This window comes from Aristolochia californica, unplaced genomic scaffold (assembly GCF_029961685.1).
Source record: "Aristolochia californica isolate CCGP_79_NKW_82.1479 unplaced genomic scaffold, dmAriCali1.0.hap1 SCAF_14, whole genome shotgun sequence".
Lineage (NCBI taxonomy): Eukaryota > Viridiplantae > Streptophyta > Magnoliopsida > Piperales > Aristolochiaceae > Aristolochia > Aristolochia californica.
Genome location: NW_027181815.1, coordinates 22,391,550 through 22,413,508, shown reverse-complemented (window position 1 = coordinate 22,413,508; position 21,959 = coordinate 22,391,550). Strand labels below are relative to the sequence as shown.

The following is a 21,959-nucleotide window of genomic DNA, read 5'->3' as shown; positions in this document are numbered from 1 at the left end:
TACTTGAATGAATATAATAGAGACTGAGTTGCTACAGAGTTGTTATAGTTCCTTTATGTTTTGGCTTAGAAAAGAAATATAACAGAGACTGAAGTTTATATAATTGTTAGGATGGAGCTTCATTTGGAACTGTAGTCGATTGAAGGATGAGAATGCATGAAAGGGACGAGGAGGCGACTGCTGGAAGAAAACAGGAAGGAGAAAAAAATGAGAAAGATGAAATTAGGAAAACCGGAGAGGGATGGGAGTGTGTGAAGGAGTTGGAGGTAGGAGCAAAAAGAAGAGAACGAAAAGATGAGATTTTAACTGTAATGAGAAGTGCCTACAACTTCAACTTTGGACAAAAAATAAATAAATTGTTACAATGTGGGATCCACCACGGTTACACGAGTTGGTGAGACCCACCATGAGGTCGAGAGATGTCAACAAGGGCCCTCATAAGTTGACTTGAGTTAAGATATAAGGAACATGAGTGAGAATTAAATAGAAGATTTGAAGATCAAGTGGTACCCACAAAGATACCACAAGCTGGTATCTTTATCAATATGAGCTTGAAGATTATGTGGGACCCACAAAGATAAGACCACGAACTGGTTTTTATCTTGGTTCACGTGTTTAAAGAAGGGTTAGAAGTTGAGTTAAATTAGTCTCTGAAATAGATAATATAATCTTATCATGATAGACTTATCTTAGAGAGTTCTAGTTAGAATGTAATTAGGAGTCCTAAGATTATTTATACATAGACTCTATCACTTCCTCAACTATAAATAGAGGTGATTGTAACTCGAAAATTAATCAAGCAAACCTCTTATTTATCTTCTCTCATGTGAAGCTCTCTCTCTCCAAACTTTTTTTATTTTTTCTTCTTCTCTCTCAACCCGAGAGTCTTTCTTGTTTTTCCCCTTTTCTTTCTCTCTACCCTTGCTCGAGGTATTATTCATGGGGTCCTAAATTCAACATAAATATATAAACCATTGAAGTAAATGTGATTTTGAATAAATAGAATAAGTTATTACAATCATGTAGAATAATTTATTTTATATACCATTTATTTACCAATTTATTGAATAGCAGAATAAGGTTTCAAGGTAAATAAATAGAATAATAACGAAAATAACTTAAAAGCTTATAAAACCATAAAAAGTATAAAAACTCATATTATTACATAGTAAGAAGCCTAAGAACAATGTCAATCTAATATATAACAAATTTCATAAAAAAAATTTAGAAAATCCTTCAAAAAACACTTGAATTATGTTATGATTCCATTTGGATGTAAAGCTTCTAGAGGCTAGGGTACTGGCTTATAGACCTAATGGACATTATGCATGTGGAGTTTTGATGGACTTTTTACATGAAAATTGTTGGAATGTTAGGAGCACAAATACTTGTTAAGCTATAGTTATATGATGTAATTGTCTTTCTTAAACACTCATCTTTTTTAGAAGCATTGTCTCATCTAGTGACTATATTGATTACATCTTCACCCTTCACCATTATGTTTATTAAAACTCACTTCCTCACCATTGAATAGATTTAATACAATTTTCTTGAAACTTTAAAATTTTAATACAAATACATCTACCACACCAACTTTTTTTTATAGTGGTCCAGAATTACTATTTCAGATCGCTACTCTAATCCCTGAGAGTCCTTGCCCTCGACTTTAAAATTCCACTATAAAATGCCCAACGACACCTACATCAACGAACCAAGCAGGTTCAATTTGTAGCACTTGCCCAAAACATACAAGACTTACCATCAATAACACTAGGTGCATCCTCCTAGACCGAAAAAGGGATTTCTTATAACTTTGTCAATATGTGATCTTAATGCAAGGGATACTTGCTTTTTATTTATTTATAATGTAGTACAATTATCTCTTAAGTAAATAGTTATAACAATCAACCCAAAAGAAAATATAACACCTTAATTATTGGTGAATAACCCATATATCAATAGCCCTAGAATATAATTTAGAGTAAAATTAAATAAGTCTGAGTGAAAAGAAGTTTTGAGTTCGAGAACAATAGCTCAAGTATGAATATAATCAAAACTTCTATTTCTTGTGTTGATTTCTAAGGCCAAGACATAACTCAAGAGATCACAAGAGAAGGAGAGAAGAGAAGAACTCTAGTTCTTTGGAGAGAGGAGAGAAGAAACCAAGGAAGATAAAGAAAAAGAAAAAAAGAGAGGATGCTCTACCCTATGCTTTGAGGTTGTATTTATGATTGTGTGAAAGTGATTAAAATGACTACAATGCCCTTAGGGCTACATGCTTCAAAAAGAAAAATGCATAAGAAGACATACACTAGCTTACATAATTACAATTCCATTCCATTTCTATGAAAGTTCTCCTTATTTACTAGCCATGCCACCCCTACAAATGTGGGTGCCTTTTAACACTCCCCCTCAAGTTGGTGTTTGTAGCTACACTTTGTGTTGGAAGATGGGCTCAAGATACGAAGCCCACATGTCAAAAGAGTGGCATATGTGTAAAATATGGTACTTTCCATAAAAATGACATAGAGATGTAAATATGTGTTCCTTTTATGTCTTTTGTTTTATCAAGTTGTAGCCCTAAGGGCATTGTAAAACTATAAATAAAGGCATTAGCTAAGAGGTAGAGCATTGAAGCCCTCTCATCTTCTTCCACAAATTCGTCCAACCTTCCTCTTACTTATTTGACACAAACCCTTCTTCCCTTAATCCAAACTCTCTCCTTCTACATTCTTCTTCTTCTCCTCTCCTTTCTCTCTTCTTCTCTTCTTCTTCCTCGTTGATCTAAAGTTCTTCTCATGGGATCTCAAATTCTACATGGTATCAGAGCAAGGAGTTTAGGATCCGACTTGATGAAGTAGTTATGAAATCTGTCCAAGAAGTTGGTAAAAAGAGTTCAGCCATGAAGAGATAAGTTAATTCTCTTCTTCTTTACATTTTTTTTCTTCTTATTTACATACTCACTTTACATTCTCTTGTAGACTAATTAGAAGCTTGATCAAGATCAGTTTCTACTTGTGTCTTATCAAGATTGATGTTTTGAGATTCAATTACCTTTATGTAATTTGGATCAATTTTATTTGAGGTGCAATTCCGGCACATGTTGCTGTAAATTCTCCCACTTGACGTTGCTCATGGGATTGTGTTATGTTGTTGGATGACCGTTATATGTTTGATAAAATTCTAGCACTCACTTATCCCTATTATTTTTGTTGCTCTTGAACTTCAACAATTGCATTTTTTTTTACGTTGTAGTATTCCCATGAGCTGAAGATAATTTTTTTTCAAGTGTCTTGATTTGCCTCTAAGTTTTCTCTAAATATTTTTTGCTCTCTGTTTGTGTTAGACTTTGGATTAAGGCCTAAGTGGTTGCATCTACCTTATTCTCTTTGTTTTTTCCTTTAAGAATATAAGAGTAATTGAGTGATGGCTGGATCTTATTCTCACTTGCCAAAAACACAAATTTGTTGATAATTTGGTGCTTACTCTTTTTCCTCTTTTGTTGGTGATTGATTTGGTCCACGGGTTCTTCAAATTACATTGAGCAATTGTTATTTGAAGAAGGTCCCTGCCCTTGACCTCCACATTTGCCTTGCCTCATCATGGAGAGTGGACACACCAGTAATAAGAGTGACATACTCTGCATTACTACGATCCACTAAGAGGTCTCTCCAATTACCTTAATTGGTCACAATTGGTATGGAGGGTTCTCATTACTCGTGACCTTCTAAGTCATGTTATCAAAATCCATCATCCGATTGATGAAGAAGAAGAAGTCTACAACAAGTGGGTTAAAAATGATAACATGGTTATCAGTTGGCTCATCAATAGCATGGAAGAGCATGTAGCTAACAATGTGGTCCAATTGGAAACAACCAAGGACATTTGGGACACTTGTGCTAAGCTCTACTCGAGTACTGCCTCATTACAAAGAGTATATTATGTCTGACAAAGTATGCTGCATACTAAACACGGAGATAACATTCATGAGTTTTTGGCCCGGTTTCGGGGCCTTCTCCATGAATGGAAAATAGCTTAGCCATACTCCATTGACATTGTTGTTCAAGAACGACAACGAGAGGCCTTGGCAGCAACTATTTGCTTGTCAAATATTAATCCTTACCTTGAGGTTGTGAAGACCCAGCTTCCAAGTTCCTCCGCTCTTCCATCCTTCGATGACATCAGTGCTATGTTACTACGGATCCCTGATCCATCCCCTCATTCTCCTATTGATGCTCCATCGGCTATGTTATCCGGCAATCGGGGTACATCATCTTCATACCGAGGACAGGGCAGAAATATGAAGGGGGCGAAAAATAGAGGTGGTCAAACGGGTCCTCCCATACTGAGCCACGACTTTGTACTTACTGTGGTGGTCAGAACCACCTTGTGGAAACATGCTGGAAACTTCATAGCAAGCCTAATTGGGCTACGACTAAACCAATCTCCGTTAATATTGAGAAACGTGAAGAAAAGGCTGACTCTCACTACTGAAGACTATGTTGCATATCAGAAGATGAAGTCCTTAATGGAATCTTCCATTCCTCCATTATCTATTGGCGCTACCACTATTGCCTCAGGTATGTTTTCTTTTTCTTCATCCTCTTCCTCTTGGATCATTGACTCTGGGGATTCCGAACATTTGTTAGGTAACAAACACTTGTTTCAATCATTATCTCCTTGTCTTCCTCATAAATTCGTTACTATTGCTAATGGTACCCAAACCAAGGTCCTTGGCAAAGGTTTCTCCTCTCTTACCTCGTCTATTCCTCTTTAAGATGTTTTGTTTGTCCCTCAATTTCCTTTAAATTTTCACCTGGTCCTTAGCATCACTCCCGAAAGGTAAAAGATTGGTTGGTTGTAGATGAGTGTTTTTGGTGAAACATAACTCGGATGGATCGGTTGCTCATCTTAAAGCTATAATCATTGCTAAAGGTTATACTCAGTGCTATGGGATAGATTATGAGGAGACCTTTTCTCCTGTTTCCAAATTGAATTCGATATGTATCATCTTATCTATTATTGCTAACTCATAATGACCCATATATCAATTGGATATAAAAAAATTCCTTTTTAAATTGTGATATACCTGAGGAAATTTATATGGTTCAACCACTTAGTTATGTGGTTGAGGGGGAGTTGGTATGCTGGTTAAAAAATCTTTATATGGGCTTAAATAGTCCCCTCGGGCTTGGTTTGATAAATTTAGTCAAACACTTCTACGGTTTGGTTTTCATCGGTGCTAGGTTGATCATTCAGTATATTTTATAGATATTGTCAAAGGGAAAATATTATTGGCTGTATATGTTGATGATATTATCTTAACTGGTGATGATGCTCAAAGCATACAAGCAGTGAAGAATATGATATGTCAGGAATTCAAGACTAAAGATTTGGGTTTGCTTAAATATTTTTTGGGCATAAAAGTTCTTCAATCAAAGCGAGGGATAATATTGTCCCAGTGGAAATGTGTGTCGGATCTCCTTGAAGAAATAGGAATGAAGGGTTGTCGACCAGTTGACACACCTATGGATACAAATGTTAAATCGTGTGCCACAACTGTAGAAGATATTGATATTGGAAAATATCAAAGACTCATGGGAAAACTGATCTATCTCACAGTAACTAGGCCAAACATATCATATGTTGTAAGTGTGGTGAGTCAATTCATGCACAAACTACAAATTACCCACTGGCAGGCCTTAGAGAGAATATTACGATACCTAAAAGGAGCTCTGAGAAGAGGATTGCTGGATAAAAAACATGGGCACTTCAACATAGAAGGCTTCTCAGATGCAGATTGGGCTGGATCACCTGATGATAGGAAATTTACATCGGGATGTTGTACTCTTGTTGGAGGTAACTTGGTTATATGGAAAAGTAAGAAGCAAAATGTGGTTGCAAGATCTAGCACCGAAGTAGAATACAGAGCTATGACCCATACAGTTAATGAACTCTTATGGATTAAGACCTTTCTTACTATATTAGGATTTTATAAAGGAGGTTCCATGGGTTTGCATTGTGATAACCAAGCAGCCATTCATATTACTTCAAATCCAGTCTTCCATGAAAGAACTAAATATATTGAGGTGGATTGTCACTTTATATGAGAGAAGTTTCAAGCAGGAATAATCTCCCTCAAACTTGTTTCATCTCAAGAGCAAATAGCTGATATTCTCACTAAACCCATTACATCTAAAATCCTATCTTTTGTATGTGGCAAGCTGGGTATTTGTGATGTCTTTTCTCCTCCAGCTTAAGGGGGAGTGTTGGAAGATAGGCTCAAGCTCACAAGCTCAAGATAAGAAGCCCACATGTCAAAAGAGTGGCATATGTGTAAAATATGGTACTTTCCATAAAGATGGCATAAAGGTGTAAATATGTGTTCCTTTTATGTCTTTTGTTTTATCAAGTTGTAGCCCTAAGGGCATTATAAAACTATAAATAAAGGCATTAGCTAAGAGGTAGAGCATTGAAGCCCTCTCCTCTTCTTCCACAAATTCTTCCAGCCTTCCTCTTTCTTATTTGACACAAACCCTTCTTCCCTTAATTCAAACTCTCTCCTTCTACGTTCTTCTTCTTCTCCACTCCTTTCTCTCTTCTTCTTCTTCTTCTTCCTCGTTGATCTAAAGTTCTTCTCATGGGATCCTAAATTCTACACTTCGAAAATAATCTTGGTCAAGAAAATTGTGTGTTTGAAAAAGAAATTCCAATCTTGTGTGGCTTGAAAAGAAATTTTGATTGCCTTGCTTTGATTCATCTTTTTCTCGTTGACATCTAGCTTGTAGTCTTCATCTTGTTCTTGTCTTGTCTTCCTCTTATTTAGATATTCTAACCACATAAAACTTGATTACCACAACTCGTGGAATTATTCATTGTTGGTTACCTCTTTCTTGTACTCCTGCTTTTCCCCCTCAAGTTGGACATCTCTTTCTTCTTTACAAAGAGACCCATAGCGAGAGAAGAAAGTTCACTCCTAGCCATACGACAAAGCTCCAAACACCAGTCAAAATGGTGATAGTTTGAAACACACTCCGTTCAAATTCAAAGGCGAAAAAATAATCCAACTTTAGGGCTCAATAAAGAAACTACTCTTTCTAAGGGTAGCTCAAACAAAAACACCTCTTGGGTGAAGAATAAAACAACTTAACTCAAGTTGAGGTAGTGGGTTTATAGGCATTGCTCTAAAGTGATTTTTACAAAACAAACTGGAGAGAATACTAGGGACTCCGCTGCCTTGAGCTTGATTAAGATGTCGAAAGATGGTCCGGATCTGTTCTGCAGGGGGGGGGGGGGGGGATAGTGTCACCGACCACTACAGATTTGAGGCATTCTAAACCCGTTGGGCCCAGTGACCGTGCATGCTCAGAGCCATCAGCTTCTATGTACTTCTTAGCATTATCCCAAGTACTGCCAGTGTTAGAAGTAGAGATGGCAACAAGTGCACTAGGGGGGGGGGGGGGGGGGGGGGGGGGGGGACCAACTCCTTCAATGAATATCGGGAGAAATTTGGACACAAGTGGCATAGTCAGGCTTTGCTCTTCCCTCCATTAGTCCTGGAATTGTGTGACAACCTCCTAACTTAAGCCCCCATCTGTAAGGCTGCACTTCCTACACTCTTCATGGTCATGGCGGAGAACCAGTATGGAAGCATTGCACCCATGATCAACCCAATGACTTTAGGTGTCAAAACATCCACTGTGGAAATTTCAGCACGTCTCACAAAGGTACCAAAGAGAGCAAAAGACACTAGGGCGGCTGAACCAATGGCAAACCCCTGTCCAATAGCAGTAATAGTGGTTCCAACAGCATCAAGGGCATCGGTTCTTTCATGTATCCTGTGACTCATGCCAACAATCTCAGCAATTCCTCCAACATTGTCACTAATGGAACCATATGCATCAATGGTGCTCAACATTCCCATAGCTACCACACATGGAAGCACGGCTAAACTGAAAAAAAAGTTGACAACAATAGCCTCTTTGAAACAATTAATGTGTATGTACACCTTCAACTGGGCACAAGCTGAGAGGACTAAAACAACAACAACACCATCCAGCTTAACACTGGCAGACATTAATTTTTTGAAGAACCCAATAGCCTCTTCAGGTGGCCTGTTCTGGGCATACCTGGCAATCATACTAGTCTACATCCTTGGTTTTTTGGAAGAGTTTGGAGTGAACTGGTCACTAAGCTCAAGTGCCTCATGGAACTGACCTGCTCAACTGAGAGCAACCACCCTGCATGCATAGTTTTCAGTCATTGGAGCCAGTCCATGTTCATCAAATTGCCCAGTATTCTGTACTAAAATACCATAAGTGCAAGAACTTAACAAACCCAGGTAAGTTACCTCATCTAGTCCAATGCCACGAGTTTGCATTTTACCAAACAGTTCAAGTGAATCTCTGAATAACCCATGTGTTGTAAAACTAGTAGCTTCCTCTATGGATTCACATGTAGGATACATGTCAATCATGGAGTTTCTCAAGGCCACACACAACTCCAAGACATTGTGGACAGTAGACTGGTGCATCTTTCTCCATTGCTCTAGAGCACCAAGGTGAGCACAACGATTAGCCATGCACCAGAAATGTGCAAACTTGGGGCTGCTATCATACGTAGTCAACATTTCATTAAAATACTATTGGCCTTCTGACACTTATCCTGCACGCACACAAACACATAACATACCGATAATTGTAACTTCATCAGCCAAACCCATGGGACTACCAACAGAGAGCACACCTATGAATGTTACCTCATTTGGTTTCTGTCAAAATTCTTGCATTTGGTGAAATATTTCTAAAGCTTCTCTTCCTTCTCCATTACTACCCAAACCCAGAATTAAGGCTATCAAAGACAATACATTTTGATGGGGCATCTGCTCAAATACCTCCAAGGAGTTACCTAGCAATCCACATTTTGCATATAAATTCATTAAGGTAGTTCCTAGATTAATAGTCAGTTCCAACCTGTTCCTTGTTATGTAGAACTAACCCCATTTACTAGTCTCAAGAGCTCCAAGAATGGCACATGCACCAAGAACACAGATGACATTTGTTGTTGTCCCTGTGCTACAAGAATCAGCAACATCCTGTACAAGACTGTATGCATTGCCCACAACAACATTACCACACATTTCATAATCATCCAAAATATAATTTCCAAAATCCACACCTGGTTGAAGAATTTCAACGAACAGTGTCTGAGCGGACACTACACCTCCACAGGCTGAATACATATGTTGAAGGCTCAATAGCACACCAAGTCACCCAAAGGAGGCGGCAATGACTCACTGAGTTTATTACTTGTTGGAAGATAAGCTCAAGCCCAAACGACCAAGAAAGGCTCACATATGTAAGATTATTATAAGATGGGTCACATGACCAAGGAAGGCCCACAAGATTGGCCCAAACCCATAAGAAGTAGCACCCCCAATGATTACCAAGAGTTGGCATCCTTATCACATTAGTTGGAAGATCAAGAAGGACTCACAAAAGTATCTTTATCTTAGGGTCACGACCAAGAAGAGTTTTAGTTTAAGTTATATTTGTCTTTTATCAATATTGAGTTACCTAATTATATTAGGACTTACCTTAAGTGTTAGAGTTTGGTTGTAATTCGTACAAGGGTAGTTTTATTGTAATTGGACTCTACTACCTCCTCTATTATAAATAGAGGTGAATGTACTCTGATTGCAACAAGTTATTGATGTCAATTAAGTATTTCTCTTTTCCATAAATTTAACATGGTATCAGATCAGGTCCTGTGAGTTGACTTGGTCAACTCATGAAGGTAATGTGATACTTTTCTCTAAACCCTAAATCCTAGGTCTAGGTTCGTAGTTATTTTTTTCAGTCCCTACACCTATAGATTTCTTTGCAATTTTTACCTCGATACGTAGTTTTTCATATTGAAATTTATATATTTACGAAAATATATTTGAGTCTAATTTCTAAAAAAGAATGATTTGTTCCAATCGGAGTTATCTACAGAGAGATATCAATATTTGAATGAGCGAAGGTCAGATTGTGAAAAGGTTCAAGTAGCAGCAACAATTTTCAGATTCCGAGGTATATTTTGCTATCAAGAACTAGAATTTATATGGAGAAATATATATCAAATGAAATATCTGTAAGTCTATTCTTTTACCTATTCAACCAATTTTTTTATCTGAGTCATCTACAAAGAGAAATCAATATTTGAAGCAGCAAAAGTCAGATTATAGAAGAGGTTTGAGCTGCAGCAGAAAGCGTCAACTTCAGAGGTATTTTATGCTATCAATAAATAGACTTTATATGTAGAATTATATATCAAAAGAAATATATGTAAGTCTATTTTCTTAAATATTCAACAAATTCTCGGTATGATATTTTTATAAGGAGATATTGTTCTTGGAAGAGTCAATGGTCATTCCAGAAAAACAGGAGAAACAGAACTTAGTTCGGCCAAATGACCAAAATATATCAGATTATTTATCTTCTTAAAATTATATTATATGAATTTAATTTATACTTGGATGAAAGTTATTTAAGTCTAATTTTAGAAGGAAAAAAATTCATGTTAATCTGATCTATATTGAAAGATATATTCGAATTGGAAGAACCAAAGGTCATGCTGGTATTCTGCTGTATTGAAAAATCCGAATTTATGCCAATTGTCTCACTTCTCCATGGTTTGAAGGTTTATTTATACATCTCTATTATTTGGGCTTATGGCTACATATATGATATTTGGTTCAAGCTGGGATCATTGCAATTACCTCCCAACTTGAGGGGGGAGAAGTAGAACAAGAACAAGAAAGAGGTATTTTATTCCTTATGTTGTGGATACATTTATGCGACCAAAATATTCTAGAAAGGTGGAGCACAAAATATGAAGCATGTGCATCAATGAAGAAAATTTTATATCGGATTATTTTATGGGTTCTTTTACAAAGTTTATTATTTGAATTATGTGTTGGAAGATGGTCGTGTTATATTTAGTTGCAGCTATTATGTCTCTTTGGGGACATTATTATTGAATAAGAGGTGGCCTCATGTCATCATTTATTTTACCCTGTTAAAAAGATCAAAATTTTTTATGGTTGGGAGTCCATGACTGAGGAACTTCATCCCCGTCTAAAAGATAAAAATTATTTGTGGTTGGGAGTCCATGACGGAGGAACTTCATCCCCGTCTAAAAGATAAAAATTATTTGTGGTGGGAAGTCCACGACGGAGGAACTTCATCACCATAAAAAAGATGAAAATTATTTGTGGTTGGAAGTCCAAGACGGAGGAACTTCATCCCTATCAAAAAGATAAAAATTATTTGTGGTTGGGAGTCCACAACAGAGGAACTTCATCCCTTTCAAAAAGATGAAAATTATTTGTGTTTGGAAGTCCATGACGGAGGAACTTATGATTACATCTATGTTATCCACACCCCCTTTATGTCTCCTACCACTTGAGAGTCGTTGTCCTGTGGAGGGACACAGTGAGGAACTTCACTCCCGTCTAAAAGATAAAAATTATTTGTGGTTGGGAGTCCACGACGGAGGAACTTCATCCCCATAAAAAAGATGAAAATTATTTGTAGTTGGAAGTCCATGACGGAGGAACTTCATCCCTATAAAAAAGATGAAAATTATTTGTGGTTGGGAGTCCACAACGGAGGAACTTCATCCCCTTCAAAAAGATGAAAATTATTTGTGTTTGGAAGTCCATGACGGAGGAACTTATGATTACATCTATGTTATCCACACCCTTCAACAACCCCCCCCCCCCCCCCCCCCCCCCCCCCCCCCCCCCACCCCCCCTGTAATGGCTTTTATGTCTCCTACCACTTGAGAGTCGTTGTCCTGTGGAAGGACACAGTGGTGGACACTTCAGAGCAATGTCGATATACATACTACCGATAGCAGTGGAGTGTGCCCTACATCCATCATTAAGACTGGAATATGAAGCAATTGCTTACCGGATAAGAGTGATTTTTACTCTCACTTATAATGTCGTAGGGCCTCATGGAAGGATGCAACAACGTGAAGGGGAATGTTGGAAGACGAAGGCATATTGGAAGATGTGTTATTTTATACAAAAATATTTTATACATCATTTGCAGCAAGCTGGGAGTTCATGTTGTTCTCTCACCCCCCCCCCCCCCGCTTGAGGGGGAGTGTTGGAAGATAAGCTCAAGCCCAAAGGACCAAGGAAAGCCCACATATGTAAGATTATTATAAGATGGGCCACATGACCAAGGAAGGCCCACAAGATGGGCCCAAGCCCATAAGAAGTAGGACCCACAATGATTACCAAGAGCTGGCAACCTTATCACATCAGTTGGAAGATCAAGAAGGACTCACAAAAGTATCTTTATCTTAGGGTCACGACCAAGAAGAGTTTTAGTTTAAGTTATATTTGTCTTTTATCAATATTGAGTTACCTAATTATGTTAGGACTTACCTTAAGTGTTAAGGTTTCGGTGTAATTGGGACAAGGGTAGTTTTATTGTAATTGGACTTTGTCAGTTTTAGCCCTAAAACACTTATGACCTATTTAGAGGGTAGAGAATAAGCCGTGTATGGTCATAGTCCCCGGAGGTGGTAAGTTAGATGAGTGGCTCAACTCATCCAACTAACTTGGAAGCTCAATTGTTAGCTTGGGATGAGATTTTACGTCAATTAAAATACAACCTAGTTGTTACTCAATACTGCATGAAACAGAAAACAAAAATACATCTTTCCGTTCCTCTATGGGTATGTCTCCTTTTTAAGCAATCTATGGTCATAGTCCCCAAAGGTGGTAAGTTAGATGAGCGGCTCAACTGATCCAACTGACTTGGAAGCTCAGTTGTAAGCTTGGGATGAGATTTTACATCAAATAAAATACTAACTTGTTACTCAATACTGCATGAAACATAAAACAAATGCCCACCGCACCAAACGCTAATTCCAAGTTGAGGGTCTAGCTTTCCTCAGTAGATGTCTATGATGTAATGAAGAAATCAAAATCTTTTATTCAGACATTTTGAACCTTTTCCAGGTTATTGAATGCACGGGTCTAGTTGCCCAGTGTTTGGAGTTGTCGAGCAACACTATAATGCATCAGGTTTTCCATGTGCCGTAGTTACAGCTCCACGTTCGTGATGATACTTTTGTTTCCTCCACTCACCCTGATTAGTGAAGAATTATCCCTGTCGTTCTGGTGTACCCGAACCACCGTAAAATTTTGTCTTGTTCGTCCTTAATTCTTCGTTCTTCCTACATCAATCTGTATCAAAGCTTCAGGTGTTGCAGGAGGAGGATTTTCGGGCGGAGTTTTTTTTTTTTTGGTTCTGAACTCCAGAAACAGAGAAAGGAAATCAAATCCCTCCCCGTCGACAGAATCCACTGTTGAGTGTTGAAGGAGGCTCTGTTTCCAGAAACAGAGAAGCTTTCCAGCATTCGGCGATGATGAAGGTACGTTCAGCGACGACACAGTCGCAGATAGAGGACGACGGACAACCCTAAGCCGCCGTTGTCGGGGACGACGACGGAGACGACGTGAGTTCGTTGCGGGAGGACGACGGAAGGTGAATGTCATGCAGAACGAAGCTGGAAAAAAATTTGGAGAAGAGGAGAAGATTTCTCCGAGTTGTTGAAGGACTCCAAGCCTGAATATTCCCGTTGCCATCGCCGGTTCTGCGTCACTGCGCACCACCTCCAGCTGTTGTTGTCGTCGCCGCAGAAGGTCGACGACGACGACGCTTCTCCCGTCGCAGAAGGTTCTGTGCCACCTCGCACTGCCCCTAGCTGTCGTCGCCGTCACCGTTGCCACGGAAGGTTGGTCTTCATCCCGCGTTGTTCTAAACAATGACGTGGGGAAGAAGACGACATGCCCGGTTTTCGTTCAACCAGGTCGGTGGGTCGATTGGTCTGCTTTTGTAGCCCCTGACAGTTCATTTGACTTCCGATTAAAGCGATTTTAGAGGCATTAGATTCATCTCATCAAGATGAATCTTCGAGAACCCAAGTTAGGCTATGATGACTGGGGTTTCTTTTGCCAAATTTGATATGACAAAATTCGACAGCACTGGGAATTTCGGATTATGGTAAAGGAGGTTGAAGGAACTGTTAGTGCAGTAGGACATGTTGAAGGAGTTGTATAAAAAACAACCGGCAGGAATGGATGACATGGATTGGAAAAAAATAGAAGCGAAGGCTATGGCGACTATTAGGCTTTGTCTGACTGATGATGTGATGTATCACATCATGGATGAGGAATCACCGATGGCAGTTTGGTTGAAACTGGAAAGTCGGTATATGCCCAAGTCGTTGACGAACAAGCTCTAACTTAAGCAAAAGTTGTATGGTCTTAAGATGACAGAGGACTCGGATCTGAGCCAGCATATCAATGTTTTCAATAAGCTTATTAATGACTTGAGGCGGGTTGATGTGAAGTTCGAAGACACCTTGAAATGACACTTTTCCCAATTTAGGACTAGATTTTTATCTTCACATCTCTGCAAAACTAGAGCTAAATTATGTAAACAATGATCAAAAGATGTACCAAAAACTGAAAAGTCATTTATGAAAATTTCCATTATATCTTCCACCATATCAGAAAAGATAGCCATCATGCAACATTGAAATGTCGTTGGAGCGTTGCAAAATCCAAAGGGCGTCCTCTTAAAAGAAAATGTTCCATAGGGGCACGTGAATGTAGTTTTCTCCTGATCTTCAGAGGCTATAGCAATCTAGTTATACCCTGAATAACCATCTAAGAAGCAATAATAGGAATACCTAGACAATCGATCCAACATTTGATCAATGAATGGAAGTGGAAAATGATCCTTCCTTGTTGCTTTGTTCAACTTGCTGTAATCCATGCATACACGCCAGCCCATGACTGTTCTTGTAGGAATAAACTCATTATTGTCATTCTCACCACCGTCATTCCCCCTTTTTGGTACAACCTGCATTGGACTTATCCATGAGTTGTCTGCAATAACATAGATAATTCCAACATTGAGGAGTTTCTAAATTTCAGCTCTCATGACTTCCTTCATTGCTGGATTTAATCTTCTTTGGTGCTCGATCGTCGGTTTGTAAAGTTCCTCCATTAAAATCTTGTGCATTCAAATGGAAGGACTTATACCTTTATGTCAGGAATAGTCCATCCCAGGGCTGTTCTATGCTCCCTTAACACACACAACAACTTTTCCTCTTCTTCGGGTGTGAGTGATGCAGCAACAATCACTGGAAATGTATAACTATCACCCAATAATGCATAGCGAAGATGCTCAGGTTATTGCTTCAACTCTGGAGTTGTATTTTGCTACATCTTTTCTTTAGAATTCATAGAATCAATCTTTGCTACCATTGGCTCTAGCCTCCCCACTTCATTACTAAGTGATGTAACCTGCTGCAATGCTCCCAAGGCAAATACATAGTAGAGAAATTCTTCATTAACAAAAGGTAAATTAGATTCACAAACAACAGAGTTATTAAAATCATAAGCATGAGATGAAGTGGTGATACATCGTTCTAGATGATCGGCTGGCAAATCTTCTTGAAAGGCTTCTTCTACACATTGCTTAATGATATCTACCCGAAAGCAAGTACTTGGATCTTCTAGAAATTTCATGGCTTGGTAGATGTTGAACATAACATCTTCCTTGTTTACTTTCAATGTTAATTCACCCTTTTGAACATCAATTAAAGCCCTTCCCGTAGCCAAGAATGGTCGGCCAGGAATTAGTGGCACTTCTTCATCTTCCTCCATATCTAACACCACAAAATCAGCAGGAAAAATAAATTTATCCACCTTTGCCAATACATCTTCTATGATTCCATGTGGATACTTGATGGATCGATCTGCTAATTGCAAAGAAATTGTTGTTTGCTTCATCTCTCCAAGTCCTAATTTCCTGCAAATAGAAAGTGGCATAAGATTAATGCTAGTACCAAGATCACATAAAACTTTATCAAAAAATGAATTTCCAATAATGCAAGTCAAAGTGAAACTCCCCGGATCTTTTAATTTTTGAGGCAATTTCTTTTGAAGAATGACACTGCATTCTTCAGAAAGTTTCACTGTTTCAAACTCCTCCAACCTTCTCTTCTTGGAAATGATATCCTTTAGGAATTTGACATAGTTTGGCATTTGTTCCAAGGCATCTGCAAAAGAAATATTTATGCGAATTTTCTTGAAAATATCCAAAAACTTAAAAAATTGCTATCTAATTTTTGCTTTTGAAAACGTTGAGGATAAGGAAGTGGAGTAGAGAGAATAGGAGGATTGTCAGGAAATGAAATTGCTGGAGGCACGTCAGTCTCTCTTAGTGTATCATTAACAATCTCCTCTTCTTCTACTTTATTCTTGCTTTGGCCATTGTTCGCAGTAGTAGAGGCGGACTTACTTTCCTTTGATGGTGACCTCTCAATTTCTCTTCTACTCCTAAGTGTTGTGGCCTTGCATTGTTCCTTTGGATTCATTTCTGTGTTGCTAGGAAATTCTCCTCTTTGTTGGGCATTGATGGTCTTGGCCAATTGTCCAATTTGCACTTCAAGATTATTCATAGTGGCTCCCATATTGCTACAATGAGTCTCAATGTTGTCCAACCGTGAATCAGTTTTTTAAAACCTTGCATTTGTCTCCTGAACAAAGGAAACCTTGGCATCCTCGAGTGACATCTTCTTCTCGCTTGGTTGACTATCAAATCTTGGAGGAGGTTGAGGTTGCAACACATTCTTTGTATTTCCATACAACAAATTCTCATGATTTCGAAGCCCTGGATGGTAGTAATTTGGCATAGGATTGCCACGATAGTTGTAGTTCCACTTTTTGATGTATTGAACTTGTTCTTGACTCGCTTCATTACTTGGAACTGTCATACTTGTACCTGTAACATATTCTGCACTTTGTGGTATCCTTTGGGTTGTCAAAGCTGAAATCTGATGAGATAGAGTAGCAACTTGAGCTGAAATGGCTGCTAATGGCTTCAATTCATGAATTCCAACAACTTTCTTAGCCATAGTTCTTTCAGTTGGCCATTGATAGTTGTTTGAGGCCATTTTTTCCAAAAGAGAAGTAGCACCCTCAACTGTCTTTGACATTAAAGTTTTACCAAAAGCAGCATCAACTATAGTTCGAGTTTGCCCATTTAACCCATTATAGAACATCTGAACTTGCAACCAATTTGGCAATCCATGTTGAGGACAGCGTCGAATCAAATCTTTATACCTTTCCCACGCTTCATAGAGTGACTCAAAATCATTTTGCTTGAATTGACTAATCTCACTCCTAAGTTGGGTTGTTTTTGTAACAGGAAAGAATTTAGCAAGAAACTTTTCAATCATGTCCTGCCAACTAGTGATGCTTCCCGGTTGTAGAGATTGAACCCAACCTCTATCCTTGTCTCTCAAAGAAAAAGGAAACAATCTTAGTCTAATGGTGTCTTCAGTAACACCATTAATCTTTACAGTATCACAAATCTCCAAGAACATTGTCAAATGAATATTGGGATCATCAATTGGCGATCTGCTAAATTGGGCTTGCTGCACCATGCTAATCAAGGCTGGTTTGAGCTCAAAGTTGTTGGCATTAATGGTCTGGCATCTTATACCCGAGTAGTTGTCATTCACAACTAGCCGTACATAATCCTTCAAGGTGTGTGGCAGTGCATCATGTTGTGTGTCAGTCATGGCTAGTATTTTAGTTTTTCTTCGTGATCTAAGAGTTCTTTCGATCTCCGAATCAAAAGGAGTAATGTCACGAGATCTAGCACGACGCATCCAACATAAAAAACACACATGTAGAGCAAAAATAAGAAATAAAAAGAAACTTTTAAATTAAATCCAATATTACTTTGTATCGATATTGGCAAGAAAAAAAGAATAAATCAATCCCTGGCAACGGCGCCAAAAACTTGATCGGTGCAAAATTGCAAGTGCACAATATCGAAATTTTATAGTAAAGTGATGAGAAGAGTATCATCCTCAGGGATTGGTAACTTACTTTTGACAAATACCGAAATTATACTAATCTTAATTTTATCTAGAGAAGTCACTAAGATTTGTGTAATTGCAATTCAAAAAAAAAAATCAATTCAAAGAAAAATACTTAAAGGAAAAGAAAAATGATGTTTGAAGATCAAATTAATGGGAAAGAAAACTTCTAGGAAATCGATTTCACCTACTTCCTCACTATGTCTTACTCATCTAACTATTTTAATTTAATTCTTGCTATTTATTAGCAAATCTCTAATTCATCCAAAAGCCTCTTTCGATAGTCAATTGGAAATTATTCTTGTTCATCATTTTACACAAGAGTATGCAAATTAATAAAGCAAGAGAGCAATAAGACTAATGATTTAAATACTACATAGGTTCATACAAGGCTTTCAATCTCTATATTTACCTATGTCGAAATATTCAAGATCTATCCTATAATTCCCTCTTTCGATAACAAATCATAAGATTAAAATCATCTAATTAATGGCCAATTAACTAGAAGCAATAAACTCAGAATAAATCAGATAAACAAAGAAAAAATTACTTTAATTTAGCATAGAAAATCAAGCATAGTTAGGAACAAGATTACATCGTTTTCCTAGAATAAATAAAATTTAGTTCATGCTAAAAATTAAATTTAACATAAACGAATTCACCATAATTTTTTCGAGAATAATGGAAGGAAAATGAACACTGAAAAATAGTCCTCGTAGTTGCAGCTCTCTGTTTCTCTTCCGTCTTCGCAGTTGTTGTTCTCATTCCTAGTGTTCTCGCAGTGACTGATCTTCTTCAAAAACACCAGGAAAATATTCACTATCCTCCTCTCCCCTCTGTGCCCGTCTATGATCCCCAGTGTATGTGCAATGCCTCGAACTCGCTCAAAACAGATCGCTTGAAATCTACTACCTCTTCCTTAAAATAAAAAATGAAAGGCTAAAGTTGCTCCATTCCTTCCGTGATGACCAAATCAAATTTGCCTGCTGCCTTCCACAACCAAGAGCATATCAAAATTGTTTTTCATGTCACTTCTTCAGGCTTGAACTCCACGTGTAGTTAGGATCCTTCATTTTTTTTTCTTCATCAACTTTTCTCTTCCATCTTTAGCATATTGGATTGATGCCAACCAGATTAATTTTTCCGTTTCTGTTTTTGGATCGTATCTTCACTGCTGCTATCCATCGGGAGTCTCTGGTTTTTCGCCGAAGAAGAAGGCGGCAAGATCTTCAGTTCTGTTCTATTCGGTGGAAGAAGAAGATACTGTAGAAAAATTAAATTGTTTCCGAAGTTAGGAAACTCAATTAATCAATCGGGCCTTTCCTGTCCTGTAGAGACCCGGACTCACCCGAGTCAAGCCAGCGAGCCAGTGAACCAAATCTTTATCCTCAAATTGCATCGGTAAAATTTAGATCTTTATTTTCTTCAAATCTGACATAACATTTAAATAACAACAATGAAACCTAAATTCAATGAAAATTAAATAAAATTACACTAAGTTTTAAAGTAAAGAGGTGATAAAATATATTAAATTATGCAAGTCATCAGGCTTCCATCAGAGGAAGAAAATTAGTGATGAGACTTCACAAGGTGAAGGACTTGTGGTGAAGGGTAACCAAGAAAGTGGAAGAAACAAGTCTCGGAGTGGATCGAGTAACAAAAAATCTCGGTCTAAATCCCGGAAGAGGAAAGACATAAAAGAAAGGGGCACATAAAACAAGATTGTCTAGAGAAAAAGAAAGGGAACGCAGAGAACAAAGAGCATTCATCAAAGTCTGCGAATGTAGTGGAAGAAGAAGACTTAGAGCGTGGTGACAGGGATATGCTTTTTGTCTCATCCAGTTCAGATCATCTCAGAGATTCTTGGATTCTAGATACGACATGCTCTTATCACATGATGCCAAATAAAGATTGGTTGCACACCTACATGTTAGTAAACTCTGGTTGTGTTATAATGGGTAATGATACTTCATGCAAAGTTGTTGGAATAGGGAGTATTCAAATTAAAATGTTTGATGGTGTGATTAGAACATTGTGTGATGTTAGAAACATACCTGATTTAAGAAAGAATCTGATTTCATTGGGCACTTTAGACTGTAATGGATATAGTTACAAGTCTGCAAGTGTAATAATGAAAGTTAGTAAAGGTGTCTTAACAGTGATGAAGGGACAAAAAATATCTGGCAATATCTATACACTGCAAGGTATTACAGTTGTAGGTGGAGTTGCAGTTGTACAGTCTGAGTCAGACTGTACAATCTTGTGGCATAGGCGGTTAGGTCATATGGGAGTGCGTTGGATGATGGAGCTTCATAAGAGAAATCTATTGAAGGGTATCAAAACATGCAAGCTTGATTTTTGCAAATTTTGTGTCCTTGGGAAATAGAATAAGGTGCAGTTCAAGGTAGCCACGAACAAGACGAAAGGGATTCTAGACTATGTTCACTCAGATGTTTGGGGGCCAGTAAGAGTAGCATCCCGTGGAGGACACATGTACTTCGTGACCTTTATTGATGATTACTCTCGAAAAGTTTGGGTGTACTTCATGCAGCACAAGTCAGAAATGTTAACCAAGTTTAAGTTGTGGAAAACTGAAGTAGAGAACCAGACAGGGAGGAAGATTAAAGGCCTCTGATCAGATAATGGTACTGAGTACACAGACTCAAAGTTCAAGGGGTTGTGTGAGCAGCATGGAATTAAGAGATACTTCACAGTATACAAGACACCACAATAGAACAGTGTGACAGAAAGGATGAACAGAACTATAACTGAAAAAGCTTGACGTCTGAGGTTGAATGCAGGGCTTGCAAAGAATTTCTGGGCAGAAGCAATGAATATGACATGTTTCTTGATTAACAGACCACCTAGAGAAACACTAGATGGGAAAGTATCAGAGGAGGTATGGACAGACAGTGAGGTAGACTACTCTGGCTTGAGAGTGTTTGGCTATCCAGTCTATGTAGATGTTTCTAGTGAGGAGAGGTCGAAGCTTGATGCGAAGTCTAGACAACGTACCTCTTTGGGCTATCAGAAAGGGGTGAAAGGCTTCAAGTTCTGGGTCCGCAGGCAAACAAGACGGTGATCAGTAGAGATGTAGTTTTTGATGAAAAATACAGACCCAAACACACTATCAAGCCACCTACCAGATATGTTTTTGAAGATTTGGTTTCTTATGCGCTTATTACTAGTAGCGGGGATCCTACTACTTTTCAGGAGGCAGTACAAAACCAGGAGAAAAGTAGATAGATAGGTGCTATGGTGGAGGAGATGGAGTCTCTGCATAAAAACCAGACACGGGAGTTGGTGGTGCTTCCCAAGACGAAGAAAGAGATAGGGGACTTGATAAATGTCTCCAGTTGTTAGATGAGAGACGACCCCCAACCTATTGTTCCAGGTGGAGTCCTAAGTTATGCTTTATTTCTTAAGGGGTGAATATTCGCCATGGTGGAGATTGTTCAGCATATGGCTCATATAAGATAAGGTTAGGGGGGATATTAATGTACAGGGGTATTTGTGTCTTTTTGACACAAATATCTCTGGGGTTTAATATTATATAAAGATTATGTAACCCTGATTATCATTAGTGAATAATTATCCCTATCTCTCCGGTGGATGTAGGCTCAGCCGAACCACCGTAAAATTTTGTCTTGTTCGTCCTTAATTTTTCATTCTTCCTACATTAATCCTCAATGGGACAATTCAGGTCCGCTTATGTTGGAACCTAGTCACATAATATTTTTCGCCACAAAGTTCATGTATAGGGTGGCCTCCACACATAATTATTAATAGAGTGGTGATATTTTTATCTCTTGAAGATGTCATTTGGGAGATTGAAGATCATTTCCATATGCAATTCCCATCATTTTTCTAAAGGGCTTTTACTCAAATATCGGAAGAGAGAGAGGCCGAGAGGGAGAAGAGAGAGGGAGGTCGAGAAGGAGAGCGAGTGTGTGAGAGAGAGAGGGAAGCCGAGAGGATGTTTGCAACGAGAG

The 21,959-nt window shown here is 38.3% G+C and overlaps 2 protein-coding genes, 1 non-coding gene and 1 pseudogene across 3 annotated transcripts; 1 reads left to right on the top strand and 3 right to left on the bottom strand.

Moving 5' to 3' along the window:
- Nucleotides 1-7,170: 7,170 nt before the first annotated feature.
- On the bottom strand, nt 7,171-9,241 carry LOC137949430 (pyrophosphate-energized vacuolar membrane proton pump-like; annotated as a pseudogene).
- A 6,054-nt stretch (nt 9,242-15,295) lies between these two features.
- LOC137949429 (uncharacterized) lies at nt 15,296-16,551 on the bottom strand. Its single transcript, XM_068795485.1, has 2 exons — nt 16,221-16,551; nt 15,296-16,137 (listed from the first exon to the last, which is right to left on the bottom strand). The coding sequence occupies exons 1-2, from the start codon at nt 16,549-16,551 to the stop codon at nt 15,296-15,298; spliced, it is 1,173 nt and encodes a 390-aa protein (XP_068651586.1).
- A 45-nt stretch (nt 16,552-16,596) lies between these two features.
- Nucleotides 16,597-17,664, bottom strand: LOC137949428 (uncharacterized). The gene has a single exon (XM_068795484.1). The coding sequence runs from the start codon at nt 17,662-17,664 to the stop codon at nt 16,597-16,599; it is 1,068 nt and encodes a 355-aa protein (XP_068651585.1).
- Nucleotides 17,165-17,271, top strand: LOC137950972 (small nucleolar RNA R71). The gene has a single exon (XR_011112057.1). It is a non-coding gene; the product is annotated as a small nucleolar RNA R71 (small nucleolar RNA).
- Nucleotides 17,665-21,959: the final 4,295 nt, after the last annotated feature.